At 43.5% G+C, this 20,562-nt stretch overlaps 1 protein-coding gene across 1 annotated transcript in view; it reads left to right on the top strand.

Annotated features, from left to right (window-relative positions):
* Positions 1-5,406, top strand: part of LOC147733039 (trophoblast glycoprotein-like) — a 36,054-nt gene extending 30,648 nt beyond the window's left edge. The window contains exon 2 of the mRNA XM_086957597.1: positions 4,556-5,406. Coding sequence (XP_086813723.1) covers positions 4,556-5,384 — 829 coding nt within the window. The 3' untranslated portion in view covers positions 5,385-5,406. The remainder of the gene's footprint in view (positions 1-4,555) is intronic.
* The last annotated feature ends 15,156 nt before the right edge of the window (positions 5,407-20,562 follow it).

Genomic DNA, 20,562 nt, shown 5'->3' with positions numbered 1-20,562 from the left:
CAACACACGCTTCATCCCATAGGTCATGTCCCACTTCCACACAAACCAAGCAATTCCAATACAGAGTTTTTTCAAAGAGCCAAAGACTCAGGCAGAAAGAGCATTGCACACACTGGATTCCCACAGGGTGATAATATATTACATGGAGAAAATGCGCTATATAAAACTTTATGCATAAATAAAGCCAATCAGGAAAGGGAACAACTCTTCGGGTCATTCACAGACAATAGCAAAGGAGAACATGTTACCACGAAAACCATTGCGAGGTGGATAACTCCGACAATTCAAATGTGTCACAAGAGAGCAGGCATACAGCTGGAGACAAAGCCAAGAGCGCTTTTGACAAGGAAGAAAGGAGCGACAATAGCCTTCCTGGCTAACATTCCAATTAACAACATATGTATGGCAGCCACATGGTCATCAGTACACACCTTCACAAAACACTACTTCAGTGATGCACAGGTGAACAGAGAGGCACAAGTGGGACAGACTTCTGAAACATCTGTTTACAAGCTCAACCCCATCTCCAGCCCAGCCACCACAATGGAAAAAATGCTACATAGTCAGTGCACAGCATGTGAATCCAGAAAAGATTCATACTGCAAAACAAAATGGTTAATTGTAGCAGTAGATTTGCAGCCTGAAGAATTTTCTGGATTCACATGCAACCTACCTGCCTCCCCAGGAAATTAGGCGAGAAAAGTGAACAGGGAACATTTATGGTGTAACAGCCAAAGGAAACCCATTGGTCATTAAAAAAAAAGCATAAAAAAATGGCGACCAAATGTGGGGACTTCCGGGGAGGGTTTCTGATGCCAAGAGAGATTGGAACAAAATCCCAAATGGTGGGGACCGTCAGGGGAAAAATAAAAAAGACAAGGAAGAAATAACCAATATGCAATAGGAGAATTCCAGACCCAACCACTAGATAGTGGAATAATGCCCAGCATGTAAATCCAGAAAATTCTTCAAGCTGCAAAACTGCTCCCACAGGTAAGTAAGCATTTTGTTTCCTGCAAACATGGCAATGTCAACACCACATCTGCAAAGGTGTGCATATATCTTATCTTTTAACAAAATTACCAAGGCCCCACAAAGTTCAAGTAATGAGTTTATGTTTTCAGCCACGCCACAGTGTGAAGTTGTAAACTGTATCCTTATTAACTTTGCAGCCATCCACCCAACTCCTTACCTCCTTTAACCCAGACAATAATGTTGGCTACTAGTCCATCGCTGCTGTCAATAAGACTCCTACATGCTCTTCTAGTGGTGTAGCACATATTCTGTCAATTTGTAACATACATCATTAACAGACCCCTTTGTCCACAGTCTGTTTCTGAACTGTGCAAGCATAACCTGTTTAGACATTAACAAAGGTCTTCCTCATCAATTGCAGCCATGCATAAGTGTGACTTTTCACGGTGCACCTCTGCCTCATGGTGTACCTGTACCCTGTCATGTGTCATCCTCCGGAATATAATGATTTTATGCATTTCTCATCTAGCATTCCCTGGGGCCTGTATCTTATTCTGTCTGATAAGTCATCTACTGTCATTGGTGGTATAGCTGGAAGTTACTCTTAGCTCTAGTCTGAGTCTTTCACCTCTGTTGCTTCTGGCTTTATCATACCATCTTCGGAGGAGTCTGCAGTGTCTCCAGACATTTTTGTCTGCCATGACATATCTTGTGTCGGTGTCTCTTTGCATTTAGCTGATGCTTGCTCTGCAATTGGTCTGTGTGTAGTTTTCTCTTGCACTACTTGGGTAGTCTGAGTCTTTTTGTATGTAATACCACCATATTGCATTCTGTTGTCCATTTGTTGGCCCAGTCTCCAGCAGGTGACAAAGCCATATAGAAGTGAGACTCTATCCCAACTAGGTTTTTCATTTTTGGCTGGGAAAAATGTATTTGATATTTACTGACCAGAGGACTTGCTTCATATACAGGAACATGTTGCGGTGTTGCAGAACCACTACTAAGTAGTTCAACAAAAATACCTTGTTTCACTGCAGTTCATAAGGTGTCTGGCATGGTGTTCTTCTACATTTTTCTACAGTCCGTACGGTTAAGCAGTCTGGCCAATACGGGGTGTGGTGTGGCTTTGGCTCACAGCAGTGCTTTGGGAATCCTATATGCCCTCTCGAAGGAGAGGAACCTGAAGAGGCCCTGTCATACAACCTGGGTGCTGAGCCACCTCTTGAGATTCAGTTTCATACTTGGACCCTCAGCCTTCTCTGGTAGCGCTATTATCCTCAAATTCTTTCGCTTGGAGCATCCTTTGTATTCTCTTCCCCATACACCAGAAGTGGGAGCGCTTTGTGAGTTCAAGGATTAGTTTTCACATGTCTTGTGACAAGGTTTACCCTGCTGCTGGGGTGGTTTTAACGTCAATGACTCTGCCTGAAATTGTTTGCCCTAGAGGGATTAAGTTCAATGAACACTGTATCAATCTTTAGTTCACAGGCATCACAGATCTCATCAATGGCTGTTAGGATGGTACAAAACTTTCCCCATTTTGAGGGAACCTCTTTTGGATCCCCCATATCTGGTGCAAGCTGTATGTCCAGCTCCTAACAGAGTTGTGCTGACCTTGGGTGTAGTGCGTAGGGCCTCTTTGACCTGGGTTGCCAGATCACAGAAAGGATATTCCTCCTCACAGAAGGGATATTCCTCCTCACTGTATCACCCTCAGCAAGTAGTACCCAGGACCCATAGAGGTCCCCTCTCCACAGTGCACCTTTACGAACCAGTACCCTAGTGTGTTTCCTCCAGTGCCCTATTTCGGTTGCCAAATTGGGCCTGAATTTACTTTGTTCTCAAATAAAATTTAGTATCAATTATGGAATACAGACAACTGTTTCGCCCTAGGAAAAATTTCAAGTAAAGGTAAATGGTAACAACTTCCCGCACCCCAAGCAGGCGACCGATAATTTGGCATCTTTGCACCAATAATTAGGTTTTATAGAGGGGGCTTCTTGTGGCACTATTCCTGTATCGAAGTGCTCTCATTATCCGGTATTCCTATTACTCAATATACTGGTAATCGATTTATTGACCTTTAAAAAAATTAAAAGTTGAGTTTGGTCCCAAGTACGGCCAGGAATTCTCTCAGATAATAAGATGTCTACAGCGACCATTTATCTCACTGAGCAAAAAGATTTTAAAACGTGTCTTTCATTTTACTCTTATACTAGTCTAGTTTTAGATTTGCATAATTGATACAGTTGGTTTATCGCCCAAGGCTAAAGGCCCGGTGTCAAAATTGACACTGCTATCTTAATGTGAGCTCTTGAGCAGACCACAATGCACTGGATTTGTAGTTCAGATTTCACATGCACAACTCTAAAATTAAATTTTTTCATGCCAAAATGCATGGCACTTCTATAAGGTGTTATAATATGCAGGTGTAAATTATTCCTTTTTTTCGAGCAGTTAGAAGGAATCTAAGGGCAAAAGGTATCTACGAGACTTAGAAAGTCTTTGTTATGTTGGCTTGAAAGTGTATTTTCGACACTAACCAGAGCAAGATGGCATCTTCGGCTACAAATCTTCGGAGGAAATCACGTCTAATTGTCTCTTATGCACAAGTGGCGATCAGTAATAGACATTTTTTTTACTAACTGTAGTGCTGCACAATTTAATATGAATTTGTGTAAACTGAAAAACTACACTGCTAGGTATTCTATTTGAACGGATTATCGCAGAGAGTGCATTTTTTTTTCCTGTGTCGGAAGCATGGTTAACCACTGATGTAAGTGTAAAACACTGTCTATGCTCTTGAAATAAAACGCAGAAGTAATGACGGATATGAGATAAAGCATATATATTCAGCTGTATATTGAGATATTGAGGCTAGAGTTGCCGGGGTGCAGGAGAGGCGGCTGTATTTTGAGGCTAGAGATGCCAGGGGCATGATGTAGTCTATGATGGTGAATTAGAGATATTTGGGTGCAGGCATGGTAGTGGATCTTGAGGCTAGTGTTGCAAGGAGACTGCAAGTGCTGAGGGCACATGACACTAGAAGGCCAGGGATACAGGGATGCTTAGTATACTGTGTATTGAGAGGCTGTGGTTTCTGGGGCGTAGCGGGGAGACTGGCAATACATTGGTTGCCAGTGATTCTTGGGTAGGGGCAGGTTGGAGATATTGCCGGGCCAGGGGGAAAAAAGGCATACTGTTTTTTTTTTTTTTAGAAAACTTTGGATACTTGTTGATATGTGTGATGATAAGGATATATAAGGTGATGGTGGGGTTGCTGGGAGAATAAATGCAGAGGCTGATACTGCTGTGTTTACAACCTTGCTAATGGTTGACTCTCTCCCAGCCCTTCTCATCTTACAGGACCGAACCACTTTATACAAAGCTGATTCAGATACCATGTTGTATCACTAAATGATGTGATATCCTTCAGCTAAATGGTGTGGAGGTACAATGGAGTAAGTGACCCAAGGGGTCACTTACTCCAGAAACTAGAAGGTCCAAGCATGGTCCAACATGTCTGCTGATTTTAAAGTTGCATTGTTTCTCATTCTTGTTCATTATTTTGTCTTTCCAGAATCAACATTGTGGAGTCCCAGGCTTTCTCCTCACTCACGAACCTGCGATTCCTGGACCTCAGCAACAACCTACTGGCTGAGATCCACCCAGACGCCTTTGGTCCAAACAACAACTCCATCCAGGAGCTTAGCCTGAATCGTGCACTCTATAACTCCTCTGCCATCCAATACTTGGCTACCGCTCTTTCACGAGGAGGTTTCCGGCATCTGATAACGCTAGAGCTGGCTGACAATGCAATTGTGTATCTGCCACAGGGCATGTTTGCTGGCATGAGCAGCCTGCGTCAGCTGGACCTGCGAAACAACTCCCTGGTGGGTGTCAAAAATGGCACGTTGGCCGGCCTGCAACTGGACACCCTTGACTTGACTCTGAATGCCCTTAAGACACTACGTGCTGGTGCTTTGGGGGATCTAGCTGCTCAACAGGGGCTCCACCTCTACTTGAAAGAGAATCCATTTGTGTGCGACTGTGAAATCGAGGAGCTGGCTGCATGGCTCAACAGCAGCACTCAGGTGCAGGATGTGGAGCACTTGGTTTGTGCCTACCCCGAGGACCTACGGAATGTGTCACTGGTGGCTCTGGGTGAGACCGAACTGGACTGCCATGTCGTCGAGGATGTCCTTCACACCTCTTACGTTTTCCTTGGTGTGGTGCTGGGCATTGTAGGCTTGGTCTTCGTGTTTGTCCTCTACCTCAACCGAAAAGGTATGAAGACGTGGATCGTAAACATGAGAGATGGCTGCCATGACCTGATGGAGAGCTACCACTACCGCTATGAGATCGACTCAGACCCCAGGGTCACACGGGTCTCGACTACTGACATTTAAATGTAGCTCCTGACCAGGCAGGGGGAAGAAATAATTTTTTTGCCAAGTTCATCCACTACCTGATGAGTTGCCTACGCTCTTTTCTAACACTGTTGTTAACATTGAATTCTTAAGCTCTTGATGATACCCGACAGTGGTTCTCGGAGCTGAGACGCAGAATGTTGATGCAGAGTGTTGGCCTGGTAGGCCTACAAGAAGAGAATATTTAGAAGGAAGTTGGTGCTCTGATAGGACATTGGGCAGTATGTCTTAGTATTCCCTTCATTAAGAGTTGGGCATGCCTTGGTTTGGCTCCGAGCTGTTTCTTGCCCTCTGACAAGTTGGTACAGCTTCTCAGTCGAACTGTTCCGAAATGAATGTTTTTCGTGAAAGTCCTTGACTGTTTGAGTTTGGATTCCAATCACAGATTATCCTGAACAACAGCAATGCTAACTTGAAAGTGAAAGCCTCAACTCTTCTTTTGTGTAGGTGCTTTTGGGAAATATGAATCAAATTTCTTTTTTTGGTAAATATAAGCATAACTTGTACTTTCTTGACCTCTTGCCAAGCCATCCAGCTCACATACGTCCAGTGACCAGTGTTCAGTGAGTACAGCATTGATCACACAGCAACAATTGCCAGGTTTTGCACTTGCTATCAATCGCTGCAGCTTTTACTCACTGAGTGCCAACAAGTAGAGCCCTAAAATGCCTGACATAAACCAATACACCTCTCGTACACTTTGTGTAGCAATACTGCTTTCTGTCACTCGGTGCTAAACAATAAAGCTTTCGATCTACTCTAGCCAATCAATAAGCCCTTTATTATCTAGTGCCATCCAATACAGCCATTGTATACTTGTTGTCAGCACTACCACTCTCAATGGCATGGTACCAGCCCCTCAGTCACTTGGCACAAAATAATTCAGTTCTTGATCACCTGCTGTAAATTGATACAGTTTTCCATCACCTGTCCACAATCGGCACTGCTTACAATAATCCTGCCCCTCTATGCCAAGCAGTGTACATTTTAATCATCGGGTGCCAGTTGGTGAGCTCTTGATAACCACTATCAACAAATACCGTTTTTGATCATTTAGCGCGTATCAATGCATCTCTTGATCACCTGGTGCCTACTCTTACAGCTTTTTGTCACCTGGATCCTGCCAATAGAGCTGTCAATCACATGCCACCTAAGTTTGTCGATTAACTGTTGTATGCCGCAACACCTCTCCATCGGCTTGCACCTACAAATATGCCTCCTGATGTCCTGTGGCCTACCAGTAGACATGTTGACTCTTGTCGATTACCAGTACAGTTATTGAACTCATAACACCTGCAGCACCTTTCCTACACCTGGTGTTTACTAATACAGCTCTAAATTACTAGGCATCTGCAAAGCCAACTGTTAGGAACTTGGCATCCATCAATATGAGTCTTGATCACCTGGCACCTTCTTGCGTTTCTGTTCGTTGCTGCCATAAAGGATGCTGAGAACTCGTTAAGCCCCAGAGAAATATGCTGCCAGTCTTTGCAAAGACCTCATCTGTTCAACCCCTTCTCCGAAAGTACTGTAAATATTTCCACACTTAAAAGTCCCTCATGCTTCACTGTGCACACTGTCTAGGCCACGTGTTAGGGACGCGGCAGGCTGTGGGAAGTCACAGTACCGGGCTGGTACCGAAAGACTCTAATTCTCCTGCGGGCAGGAAGTTCTGCTACCCCCTCCGGTCTTTTCCCCTTGAAAGGGGACATTTTTGGGACTTGGTGCAGGATTTCTATCTTTCTCTCCCGATGCGCTGCGGAATGTGAATGTTATGCAGTAAACGCTCCTACACCACTTTAGTTATTTTAGAGAGACTTTGTTATTATCTGCATGTAGTTTAATAAGGGTTTTAAATGTTTTTTCTTTCTTTGACAGTAGCATGTATAGATGATTTGTATATGTGGCTTTTTAAAGCATCAAAAGAAGGTACAGTGCATGTGTGATGAGTACACCGAATGACTTTCCTAATTTGCTCTCTAAGGCACATTGCATACACTGAAGGAATGAACCTGTGCATGGAGACTCGATTGGAGCTATTACACCATGCCTCCAGCACCCATAGTCTTCCAACCCTGCCTTCTGACTAGGCTCTACCTCACTGACGTACGTATATAGCGCACACAAGCAATCTCCCTCTGACGCGCAATCTTACATGCAGCACACACATGTGCATTCTGTGCCTCCCTGTCAGACAAATATGCATGCTATGCAAACATATCTTGGGACTGTCCCTTGGTGGCAGACAGTAATGCCTAAAAAGCAAATGGACTCCACACACCAATGGAGACAGAATAGGGGGCTTCCTAAATGGCTTGCAGTTCGAGCTGGACTGCTCCAATAGGAGCAGGGTCAACATTGATTTGCTTTGGCTGGATCCAACCTGAAGTGCTAAATAACGATAGACTGGGATAAGGCCCAAGTAATCACCAGTGGCTGGATTAATTCAAGCATTCCATCCATCATGTTTTGGTATACTTTAGTGTACCACCTACATTTACAGATATACAAGGTTTGCAGCACAGAAACTCTCCAAATCTAGCACTATGTCCAAAGCACCCTATTGATTCAGCATCTTTCAGTGTCCTAGGCCTCTCTCCTACTACAAGAGTGGACACTGTGTAGCATCTACAGCGGGACATTTGCATGGGGTTACCGAGTCTGCTATCGAGTGGGACAACAACGACCATGTGAAATGGAGAATATGTGATTGAATTCTGAGACCGATAGGCTGGACCCAAGAAGAAATGCACATTCAGGGCCTCATTCATGAGGTTTACGAAAAGGGCTGCACCGCAAGGAATCCTGCCGTGCTGCCCTGTGTCTAAAGGGCAGGAATGCGCTCGATCTATGAGAAAGGGAGCATTCTTATCTTTTGCCCCTGTGCTGTCTCACAATGGGCTGCCATGCGCCAATTCAGGCACCTTTGCGCCATGGGACAAGGCTACCTGTGTTACAGGGATGATTGTTTTCCTGCACAAAAACTATTACAAGAGGTGTTTCCTCTTTCTTAGTGTGCTGCAGAATGCGGCACACATAGAAACAAGGAGAAATAAAGGTATTTCTCCTCGGTGTGCCCTCCTTACGCCTTCCCTGGGGAGGCGTAGGAATCTGGTGGATTCCTTGGTTTACAAAACCTTGTAAATCTGGGATTCCATGAGTGTTGAGTCTGAACACCCACAGCAACACCCATGGAACGCCCCTTTTAAGCAGAGTACTGCGTACGAGGGTACCATATTTACAGGGCCATGAAAAGCCACTGTGGCTTTGCGTGACCCTGTAAATATGGGCCAGCACACTGCGCCACTGAAGCATCAAAAAAGTGACACTCCAGTGGTGCAAGGGGCGTTATAAATGAGGCCCTCAGTGTTTTTCCCAAAATAGGAGAATGAAATAGATTTTTTACCCTTAACGATAGTTTGTTCTCTGTGGGAATTGTGCATGGATATGAGTATTGCATTGCTGAATAGAACGAGGGGACCCTGCCAATATTAATTAATAGGTCCCAAAGGAGGGATCCTAGTGATAAGGGGGTGGTGACACAGCAAATCGTATCAGAGTCAACAATACATCAGACGAGTAGAATACACCATTTTATGAAAAATAGAGTTGATTTATTAATGAGAAACTAATTCATATTTAGATACATGTATTGGGTAAGACACAAAATGGGCAACAGTGAATTACAATAGGACTTCACAGAGAGCAAAGCATGTATTTGTGTCCCACACACTACCACAGTCATTCATTAAAGCATACACTCACTCACAAGCTCACTCATTATAATAATACAGTCACACACATAAAATGATGGAGGTACATTATGGCCTGCAGGTGATGAATTTTGGGACTGCTAGGACTAAATTAGCAACATGGAGGCCAAACAAGATGGACAAGGTGAATTAATAACAGCTACATTGGTGGCCATCCATGTAGGACCTTGTCCATCTTGTTTTGCATCCATGTTGCTAATTTAGTCCTAGCAGTCCCAAAATTCATCACCTGCAGGCCATAATGTACCTCCATCATTTTATGTGTGTGACTGTATTATTATGTGCACATGTGGCACATGTGGCACACATACTAAGGGCATGTATGTGCGTCACATGGCACTTTGAAAAATAAAAAAATGGGCATTTTTCAAGGAATTCGCAACTAATTTGCCATTCCTTAAGGACATTTTGCAAATTTTTTTGACTTCATACATTGCATTTAAGGAATCGCAAAATTTGCGATTCCTTAAATGCAATTACAAAATAAGGAATCGCAAAAGTTTTGCACCAGATTTTGCTTAACCCCTTCGGTGCTCATGACGGAACGGTTCCGTCATGAGCGTCGGTTGACCTGTGCTCATGACGGAACCATTCCGTCATGAGTCCGTTGGCTCAATAGAACCTTCAGCACAGCGCGAGAATTCGCACCGCGCTGAAGGGGTTAATACATACCATTTAGCGTTTTCGCAAAGGCCGAAATTCTGCGAATCTCGGCCTTTGCGAATGCGACTTTGCTTGATACATATGGCCCATAGTGGAGCCAAGCCAAAACCTTCGTACTTGAAGCCTCACAAGATTGCCTCGATGCCAAAACTCTCATCGACCAAACAGAAGTAAAAAAAAAAAAGATGTGATCTGAAAAACACTCAGGCTCGAAAGATGACTGGGAGCACTACAGGACAAAGGAGGTGAGCGTTAACACCCCAACCCAAAGAAAAGACCATTGCCCACGCTTGGAGCTGGACAGAGGGCGCTCGAGGTCAAGTGTAATAAAAGGCTTTTCAATGCTGAAATGACAGCAATCCTGCATTAGAACAGGGATTTCACCTCAGCCATGAGAGAATTTCGAATCTCTTCAATGCCAATGGGGGAGAAGAATCAGGAGGAGGATGCACAGGATGAGCTTGAATCGCCCACTATGCCTTAGGAGGAAGAGCAGGAGATAATATTCAACAAAGAAGACTTTCAGGGCAAGGGGATGTTCCAAGGCAAGATGGCTAAAGCATCAGTGACTAGTGGCAAGACCTCAATGCTGACTCACCAATGAGGGAATGACTCTTAGCCATCGAGACCTTCCTCACCGGATGACATTGCAATGTGTAATGCACACAAGAGCCACAAACCATTATGGGGTCCAGCATTAGGAAGAGAAAGACACACCTTTACTTCCTTCTTAAGACTCTCTTACATTCACAGAGCAGTTGTCCCTATCCGCAGTGGCTCCCACTTAAAGGCAAATGTGCCACACCTGCCCCTTTAGAACATAAAGAATGTCCATCAGGCTGAGCAAAGGTCTTTAGTTTCTGATCAGTTGAAGTCAGGAGCTAGACATACACTAAAGGGGAAGGTCCCTGGCTGTGAGCTGAACTTTGCTGCTGGGTTAAGGATGTTAGAGCTCCTGTGGATGTGACTTCCTTAGCTCGGCAATGGTCCTCGAGGCCCTCCCTCTCATGACAAGGGGAAGCTTCAATGATAGCCTCATACCTGGGCCTTTCAATTTTAAGCCCGGAAGTGCTCAGGGCTCAGTCAATCACTGCCACCTCATCACAGAGTGGGGTGGGGTCAGCAACTCTCAATGACCCCTTCGCACTCTGTTACGAATTAGGGGCAAACCGTCCCAACACTTCCATCCCAAGAGCTACAGCAGGTAAATGTTGTGTTTTTATTGACTATTTGGTGCGTGCATGTATGTATGTATGAATGTGTTTGAATTTGTGAGTGAGTGTTGTGAATGGGTATGTGCACGTGGATGCATGGGTGTGAGTGAGCATGCATCTGTGTATGGGCCCCCGCTTACCTCCAAGTAATACTTGCTGGCTGCCCCTGCTCCCTTTGCTACCAAGCGTTTTAGATCAAGGAAGGGAGGCATTCAAGGAGCCGACGGGCTGAACATCGCTAATTCCAAGGGTGGAGAAAAAAATCTGAACATTCATCGCAGGACCCCTTATACATGAGGGGCAATACAACGGCAGATTCCATCATAGTGGCCAATGCTAGAAAGGGCCACCCCCTGAGGAAGACAGCAGGATGGTAGAAATGGGTTTCCTAAACACTGAAAGAGGAGCAGCAACACAGTGGAGGACTGCGAACTCCCAGTGCCTCGCTAAAGCAGTTTGTCCATCAACAATGGAAGTAAGTGGGGCATACAATGAAGTACCTCCTGGACATACCAGAAGAGGGTGGCATACCTCTTAGGAGAGGGGAAAACTATTGGCAATTCCTGCCTAAGATCTGCATTGGACGCCGCAGATACAGCAAGCAAACAATTGGTCACAGGGTCTACTCTGAGGAGACACACCTGGCTGCGGCTGTCAAGTTTCAAGCATGAGGTGCAGGCCAACATCTTTAAAAAGCCCAATAAGGGAGAGCACCTATTAAGCCATGCAGTGGACAACACACTGAATAAATAACAAGCATTGGTAGAGCCAATAGTTTTTGCCTATTGACATTGTCAAGGTTTTTTTAAGATGTTACACAGCAGCTTTGCCTGAGTCATGTCGCTTTTTTTTTCTTTACTTTGAGCCCGCACGGCGGTGCAACATCTTTAGAAAACATTGACAACGCCAGTGGGTCTCACACAGGCAAAACAAATGAACTTTGCCAATGCTTGTTTTAATTGCAAGTGATTTTGCAAGCGCAGTGTAGGTAAAACCTAATAACTACACGATATTTTGTAAGTGCTGTGTAGGTAATGAAGAAGCACTTCTTTAAAGAATTGTCAACATGGCTGCAATCAAATGTGACCACCAGAGGGCAGCCGTGAGCTATTTTCTTGTATTACATATGTTTACTGGGAACAGTTCATGAAAATTAGCCCTAAGTGTATCGGTTTGTTTGGTTTTCAAGAACTCCTCACTTCACAGAGAGCGTGAGATGCCAATGTCCAAACAGCAAAAATAAACAGTGATAAACACTTGCCTTAAGCTAAGAAATACCTTCCTTGTTAAGCAGGTGGCGACAGTCTAACAGTTTCCTTCAATATACAGCCGCCATCCCTCCCAACTACATCAACAGCCTTGAAATGTAACTCAGTCTAGTAAACAACGACAAGCAATGCTTAAGAAAAGTTTGTGAGAAGTACAGTCTATATGCCAACGACTGTAGCATAAACCAGGCGGTCCAAAATTAGTAAAAGTTCAAAAATTGAATAGCATCCTTATCAGTCTCTGAGCGTAATGCATTTTTAGCAAGCTCCAAAAACCAAGAAGTCTGCATAGCGTCCGTGCAAAATGTAAAATAAATTTGCATCTGCAATTCATTGCTCCTCCTTTGGGGTTTCTTCTTTTTATAAGTTCTTTGGTAAAGTCCTAGTGGCTTAAAATCTCAGCACCAACAAAAAACTATCACATAGCTATGGTCACATCATGTCACCTAAAATGATTGAAACATCGAGCTTGTTTCCCATACCTGTCATGAGAAACAACACTTAGAAAGACCATATAGGCCTAACATTGCTAAAAAGAAATACAAAGTTACAATTCATTGTCAGAGTTAAATTCTATTCCCACATGAACACGTGAAGATTCGAAAATGCATCAAGGAACAGTAGTGTACAGAACAAACAAGTTACATTACTTTTGTAAAGAATGGTCCATTGTATTAAATTTAGGGAAAAAGTCAATACCGGTGAAAAAGCATTTAGAAAGAAGGAAAGATTAGGAAAGAAAGGCCTTTAAATTAGCATTGCATGGTTAAATGAAATAAGCTTTAACTCTACTGTACTTGAAATGAATTTAAATCAATTCTCATAAAAATGTATGAACTTTCACAAGTATATTACATGAAATGTCTGTCAATATAACCTCCTTACAGATTTTTTTCATATTAATCTCTTAAATGCACATTTTTCAAAATACAAAATTCTAATCTCATTTTAATGTTTTCATATTCTATAGCATTTCTGATACCTGTAAAATATCAAGCTTATATTTCATTTCTAACATTTTTTTTTCATTTTTTTAAACAATGCTTATTAACAATAGGCTCCATATTACAATTCACTCCATCTTAGCACAAACTTTCATTAATCAGCTGCGGCTTCTTCGCTATGGCAGAGGAGCATTTCCCCACAAAAACAGCAGGAAAGGACAAAAACGACTCGTTTTATTTCATCTTTCCAGCCACATCTTAGGTGCGGGGCCTGGGGGGTGACGGCACTGAGGGGAGTGGTAGTGCACTCCCTTCACTGCGCATGATGGTTTGGCTGGCTGTCTCAGGCTAGCCAAACCATATTGTGTAGTTGTCTTGCTTACGCCTATCAGATAATAGAGCTCCCACACGATGGCTCAGCACTCGGGGAAGCAAAACACTTTAACACAAAACAAACAACACCTTTAGAAAAGGGTTTTATTTTACAAAATGCAAGGACTCTCTCTTTTAGAATAAGGCCTGGGTTTTATTTTACACAATGCTCTCTAACAGAAAGGCTTTCCCAGATGCCAAATGCACAACATTAAAAAATGGCTTGTGCATACTGACACATAGAAATCACAGTTCTAGGTAAATCTAGGGGGATATGCATCCCTTCATTCTCTGCCCACCTCTTTGTATGGTCTTTCTCTCTTAGGTGCTCGCATTTAGTCATCCACACCAAATCTGAATCGGGTGTCACCACCTCTGTCTCCAAGATTTTAGCCTTTTCATCTGTAAGGGAATTAAAGGTTCTGTCTAGTGAATGTATAGGACCATGAGCATACACAGTAGCTGCTCTTTTCTGTACAATCTGCCACTTCACTGGAGAATCCTGAGTCTCAAACACCGCCCCTGGGACCTGCACCAACTGTTCATGCAAAACTGCAGTTTCTGTCTCTATATGCCACTTAATACCTTTTGCTTCTTCCCATTGCCTTTTAAAAAATTCAAAAGAAAAAATCCCATTATGTCTTATTGTCATCTGTCCAGTGTCTTTATATGCGCAAAAGCATCTGTATTTGTCCAGCATTTGAAAATGTTTCAGTCCACCCCCGTTTTTCACAATTACTAAAAATAGCACACTGCTCCTGAACTGGCACACATGATACACTGTCTCCTTGCTGAATTGACCACTGGTTTAAAATAGACTGCACAGTCTGTAGTGCAGATTCAAAATCACATTGTCGCATTTCTTTTTTCAAAATAGCATCTTTCCATGTAGTAAGATTCATCATCCACTGACATGTCTGATATATACCTGCCACCAACGATCACTAATTCTAACAGACTGGTCTGTTTATCTTCCTGCACAAATGCATTTTCTCAGTTCTAACTCATTTCTGGCTGAGCAACGTCCTCAAAAGATTTAATTAAGATCTCTTGGGAGACCTGCAGATTAACTGGCAACATCTCTAAGTTCACCTTTTTCACAAATGAATCACCCTGCTGGCTATCTGAACAGCTGGTCAAAACAAACTGCTTCAGAGCTTTGTACATGTTTAACTCTTTTTTCAAAGGCTTGTTTTCAAACTGAGCGTCACGCAACTCCCATCTCAGCTCCCCACATTCTTTTTCCAAATGTTCAAATTTTTGATACATGCTAAACAATGCATTCAAAAGGACACCACTATTTCTCTCTGAAATACCAAGTTGTTTTCCCACTTTAAGAGAGGCAATCTCCCTCTTAAATAACTCTGTTGGCAACTGGGACTCTGCAACTGAAAACAAAGGCATTTTAGAGAGCATTTTCCCCTTTTAATTTTCTTTTCGAATCCTGGAAAGTGACGCCAAATGTCTTGCTTACGCCTATCAGATAATACAGCTCCCACACGATGGCTCAACACTTGGCAAAATAAAAGACTTTAACAACACCTTCAGAAAATAGTTTTATTTTACAAAATGCAAGGACTCTCTTTAGAATAAGGCTTGGGGTTTTATTCTACACAATGCTCTCTAGCAAAAAGGCTTTCCCAGATGCTAAATGCACAAAATTAAAATATATGTAGAGAGTATATGTTTATATGCAAGCAATCTAACTGCATGAATAATATTGATTAATAAACAAGTATCAAATAATAAGAGATAAGACTCAAGGAAATATACTGGGACGTCCTGTAAGAGGTCAGAAAGCTATATATACACATCAAATGATTACTTTGGATGTGCACCTCAGCTCACTCACACATCACAAAGAAAATGCCTCAAATGATCAAAGCCACTGGCCAAACATCACAATGGCAATAATCAAAACTCAATACTTCACCTGGTGCAAACACTGCATTTCATCCCACTCCTGACTGGGGAAGTTAAACTGCCGTGGTTGTGAGCCTCAGCAACCAGCGCGCCATGCTCCAAAGTAGACACGTCCGTCCCTGTTCGGATTCCAAACTCCCGGTTTCTAAGTCAACAACCCTCAGCTCTATAATCTCAAAACACACTAGAAGGTTCGGGAGAGACCTCTCACCCGTGCCAGAGGAATCTTACCAGAACTGGCCAGGTTCCAAGCACGCATTCCCATGGAAGGAAGGAGTTCCCATGTCCCCTTCTCCAAATCTTGCATGTTCCAGCCTTTATCTTGACAAAGCTCACAAAGCCTTCCGGGTACATTAAACAATCTCCCACAAAAACAATCCTTGAACGTGAATAACCCAAGCAACTTGCAAGGGCTGCTGTGTAAGCAGAAAAATCTCAAGCAAGGCAGATTCAAATAACAAGATGACACGAGGACATGTCAAAGCAATCAGTAATAACTTCATAATTCTCATCAATGTACAACACAATGCACAATTGTGCACAACTGCTTATAGATTCAAATTCTTCATCTCTCAATGTACTACACTGAGAACGTGTGTATCACTGCCCACAACACTGCACTTCGAGACCAAAAAGTACATTCCACACCTCTCTCTCGCTTTCATATGCACGTTCCACATACTCTGTTCTTGGCAAGGCTATCCTACTCTGTGACAGCTCCCACTGAAAGACAGCAAGATTACAAGAAATAAACCTGTAAGAGAAGCAAGGCATATGCAGGACGTCGTGCATCAGACTAGGATAAGATACAACACTAAAGTCAATTAAAATAATGGTAGTCACAGGTCATCACAGGGTGTCGGACCACAAGAGTGCATCTAGCACTACAGCAGTGAACCTCTCCCCAACCGCATTGCTGGGGTTGGAGAAAGCAGGCACAGACCCCCAGTCTGTCCTAGAGTACTAATCGAGAGTGCTCAGGCCAATCCTGAAGTTGCTCTCAAGTGACAGCAGCTTCAGGATTGGCTGCATGATAATCTGGGAGCCTGTGCCTGAAGCAGAGGAGTGCAAATCGTCCGGCTGAAGGCAAGGTTTTTCTTTATTCTTATTTTTTATTTTGCCCCCCTCTCTTTGTGACCATGGTGCCCACCACCAGACCGCCCACCTCGCCACTTGTCCCAAACACGGGCCGCTACAGCATTATTAAGCATAAGTTTCATTAATACAACTTGGTTTATATGTATTAATACGAGTCTACATGTGTTTTCTTGACCCCATTTTTAAAAGCATAATTTTACAATGCTTCTACAACACTAGTCTTGATTTCATGTATCCCTATTTATCGTGTATACCGTTAAGTTTCAACATTGTCGTGTTCTCCACGTATAAATGTGCCATGTATCATAATTCTCAAAATCTTACTGCATCACCAGTTAGAAGGAAGAAAATGAGAATGACCACAAAGCCAACGAATGGTAAGTAATGGGTGGGCTGCAAACACCTTTTAAGATTTTTTTTTTTAATTGTAAGAGCTTTTGCAAGCACAGCACAAGTACTGTGCTTGCAAAACCTAAAAAATGTTTTTTTAAAAATCACAAAGGCCGTGGGGCAAAAGTACGCAGGGGCACAAGCAACACTGCAGCAGTGGCAGGTTCTCAGCCCAGTGCCTGCCTTTTTGGGGTAGTGGAAGGAGACAGACCCCAGAGGACCAAGCACTTAAAGCAAGTGACTCAGCACATCAACAGCCTCACCACATAACACTAGAGTGGGCTGAATAGCGGGCTACCCCCAGGATTAGAGGAAAGTCACATCAGACTGATGGATATTCCACAGCATCCAGCATGGCTAATGCATAGAACATTTAAAAAAACTCCCAGGTGTAAAACCTAAAAAATTACAAACTAATGAATAAATTAACGATATGTCTGTAACGTGAGGTGGGAGCGAGGTGGACCTGTTCGCAACACCTGAAAATGCATAATGCTAAGGCTTTGCGTCCAGGTACTCACATTACTGCCCCCTGGGGAATGTCCTGTCAATAGACTGGTTAAGGAAATGTACGTATGCTTTTTCACCCATTCCTTCGTACCTCTAGTGATACACAAGTACAAACAATCACAAAATGATGCTGATTGTCACTGCCCCAAAATGCAAACTTGGATTTCAGACCTTATATAAATGAAACATAAAAAGATAGCCAGCGATTCACAATCTGCTCTCAATGCAGAGGCAGGGTTCACCATCAGAAGCCAAACAGCCTGAGGTTTGCTGCCTGGCTCCCGAGGACTTAGGTTTTGTACAATTAGATCATCCAAAGAGATCAATGAACTTTTTAAAGAGGCTTTAGAAGGCCAAGCCCAGGAAATTGCTAAATGGCAAAATGGGATATATGTCCTGTTGTGTTAAGAAAAGGAACTGTTCTGCAGCAGAACGCAAAATGCCTGTGATCAGGTACTAAACACATATACTAGACAATAGTTTACATTTCATTAAAAGTCCACTTGGCAGCAGTAGTTGTTTGCATGCGAAAATGTAAGGAGAAGCTTTTTCCCTACAGCAGTGACTAAGAGATTCCTAGAGGGAGCAAAGAGAATACTTCTATACAGATCAGCACCAACACTCATGTGGACCCTCCGTCTGATACAAAAAAACAACAATGATGGAACCCTTGGTACTTCTCCACAAAACAGAACTCTTAACATTAAAGACTGCCTTTTTAATTGTCATCACTTCTCTATGCAGGATAAGCAAACTACATGCGCTAACCACCAGGGAGCCTTACCTACAAATACACAAGGACAGAGTGGTCATGCGAATCATCCCTGCCTTCTTACCAAAGGTCATATCAGAGTTTCACGTTCATCAAACCATTCAGAAGCCAGGGTTTTTCCAGCAACCAAAAATGCAAGCAGAAAGGGCCCTGAATACTTGAATGTGCCAGGGGCAGTCATATACTACTTATAAAGCCAGAGAAGGTCAAGAAAGGAAGCTAATTCTTTATATCTTTGGTAAATGCAAACAGGACTTCCCGGTAACAAAAGGCACCATTGTGGAAACAATCCAGATACGCCACAAAAAAAGTGTGCTTGCAACTAGAGACCAAGCCTATAGCATATTCCACAAGGAAGAAAGGAGTCACTCTAGCTTTTTTGTCAAACAACCCGATAAACAACATATACATATGGCATTGCAGCCACTAGGTCATCCTTAAATACATTCACAAAATAATACCATGTGGACTTCAAAGTAAACAAGGAGTCACAGGTGAGAGGAGGAGTACTGAATCATTTATTTGCAAGTTCAAGCTCATTTCAATCCTACCTCCAAAAGTAAACAAGGATACCGCTACAAAACCAATATACAGCATGTGACTCAAGAAAAGATTGAATGCTAGAAAACAAAATGTTTACTTACTTGTAGGAGTAGTTTTGCAGCTAGAATAATTTTCTGAATTCACATGCAGCCCACTCACCTCCCCAAGAAATGAGGTGCCACAGAAGCAAACTAAGGGAACTAAAACATAAATTCCCAAAACATCAGGAAGTAGATAAAGGGAAAATACAAGTCACCAAGGGAAACAAAGGGTCTGAAGATGGCAGCCACACACAGCGGCTTCCAGGGCACATGTCTCACACCAAATGGGAACCGACAATGTCCAGCAAAATGAGGAGAATAAAGAACTAAGAATGTATTCTGGACCAAACTGCTAGATGGAGTAATAATGCACAATATGTGAATTTAGAAAATTCATCAAGTTGCACAACTACTCCTACAGTTAAGTAACCATTTTGATACCTGCATGGGAGTCAACCCACAGAAAAAGATACAGGCACAGTTCATCCAAGTCCGAAATAATGCAGGAAGCAGCAGTCTTACTGAAGGAACTGGGAATGTCACTGGTGGGCATGCTTAAGCTGTGGAGGTCACATAGGCTTTCCCATGCCACGGTATTCCCATTGAGTTGGCAAGTACAGGCGTCTCAATCAAGCAGGGACCTATTGCTACCATCAACGGTGCTATCACAATAGATCGTTGCACTGGGAGTGGCGTTGGACGAAGTGTCAAGAGCCTGTGACTACTTCGGAGTTAAACTGCCTCATGGCTGAATGTACTGTGCATAAGAACAAGATGTTTTATTTGTGGAATGCAAAATCTTGATGCAAAGGTTTGCAGAAGAGGCAGACTGACTAAGCCTTTGTAGGAAACTCAAGCTAGCAAATGTGCGTAGTGAACAAGCACTGGCGTTGCCAATAGGTCTCGCAGTAGGAAAGTTGGAGCTATTACAATTACAATTAACAATGCCTTTTATTTTTGTTTTCATTTAAAAAACATAAAGGGCTTTGTCATTTACAAAACCAATAGCTCCAACTTTCCTACTGCGAGACCTATTGTGCACTGCACAGTGTGGGTGAAAGTGGCACTGCGTGTGTGTGAGTGGCTTTGAGTGAGTGGCGTTGCGTGGGTGAGTGGCGTTGCGTGGGTGAGTGGCGTTGCGTGGGTGAGTGACGTTGCGTGGGTGAGTGGCGTTGCGTGGGTGAGTGGCGTTGCGTGGGTGAGTGGCGTTGCATGGGTGAGTGGCGTTGCATGGGTGAGTGGCGTTGCATGGGTGAGTGGCGTTGCATGGGTGAGTGGCGTTGCATGTGTGAGTGGCGTTGCATGTGTGAGTGGCGTTGCATGTGTGAGTGGCGTTGCGTGTCTGAAAGTGGTGCTGTGTGGGTGAGAGTGGCACTGCGTGGGTGTGAGTGGCTTTGCGTGAGTGAGTGGCGTTGCGTGGGTGAGTGGCGTTGCATGTGTGAGTGGCGTTGCATGTGTGAGTGGCGTTGCATGTGTGAGCGGCGTTGCATGTGTGAGCGGCGTTGCATGTGTGAGCGGCGTTGCATGTGTGAGCGGCGTTGCATGTGTGAGTGGCGTTGCATGTGTGAGTGGCCAAAAGAGATCTGTGTGAGGGATGTGTGAGTGGCGTTGCGTGTGTGAGTGGCGTTGCGTGTGTGAGTGGCGTT

The sequence above is a fragment of the Lissotriton vulgaris genome, chromosome 2_1 (assembly GCF_964263255.1).
Source record: "Lissotriton vulgaris chromosome 2_1, aLisVul1.2, whole genome shotgun sequence".
NCBI lineage: Eukaryota > Metazoa > Chordata > Amphibia > Caudata > Salamandridae > Lissotriton > Lissotriton vulgaris.
Note: the sequence above shows the minus strand (reverse complement) of the source record. Positions and strands in the feature narration are given on the sequence as shown.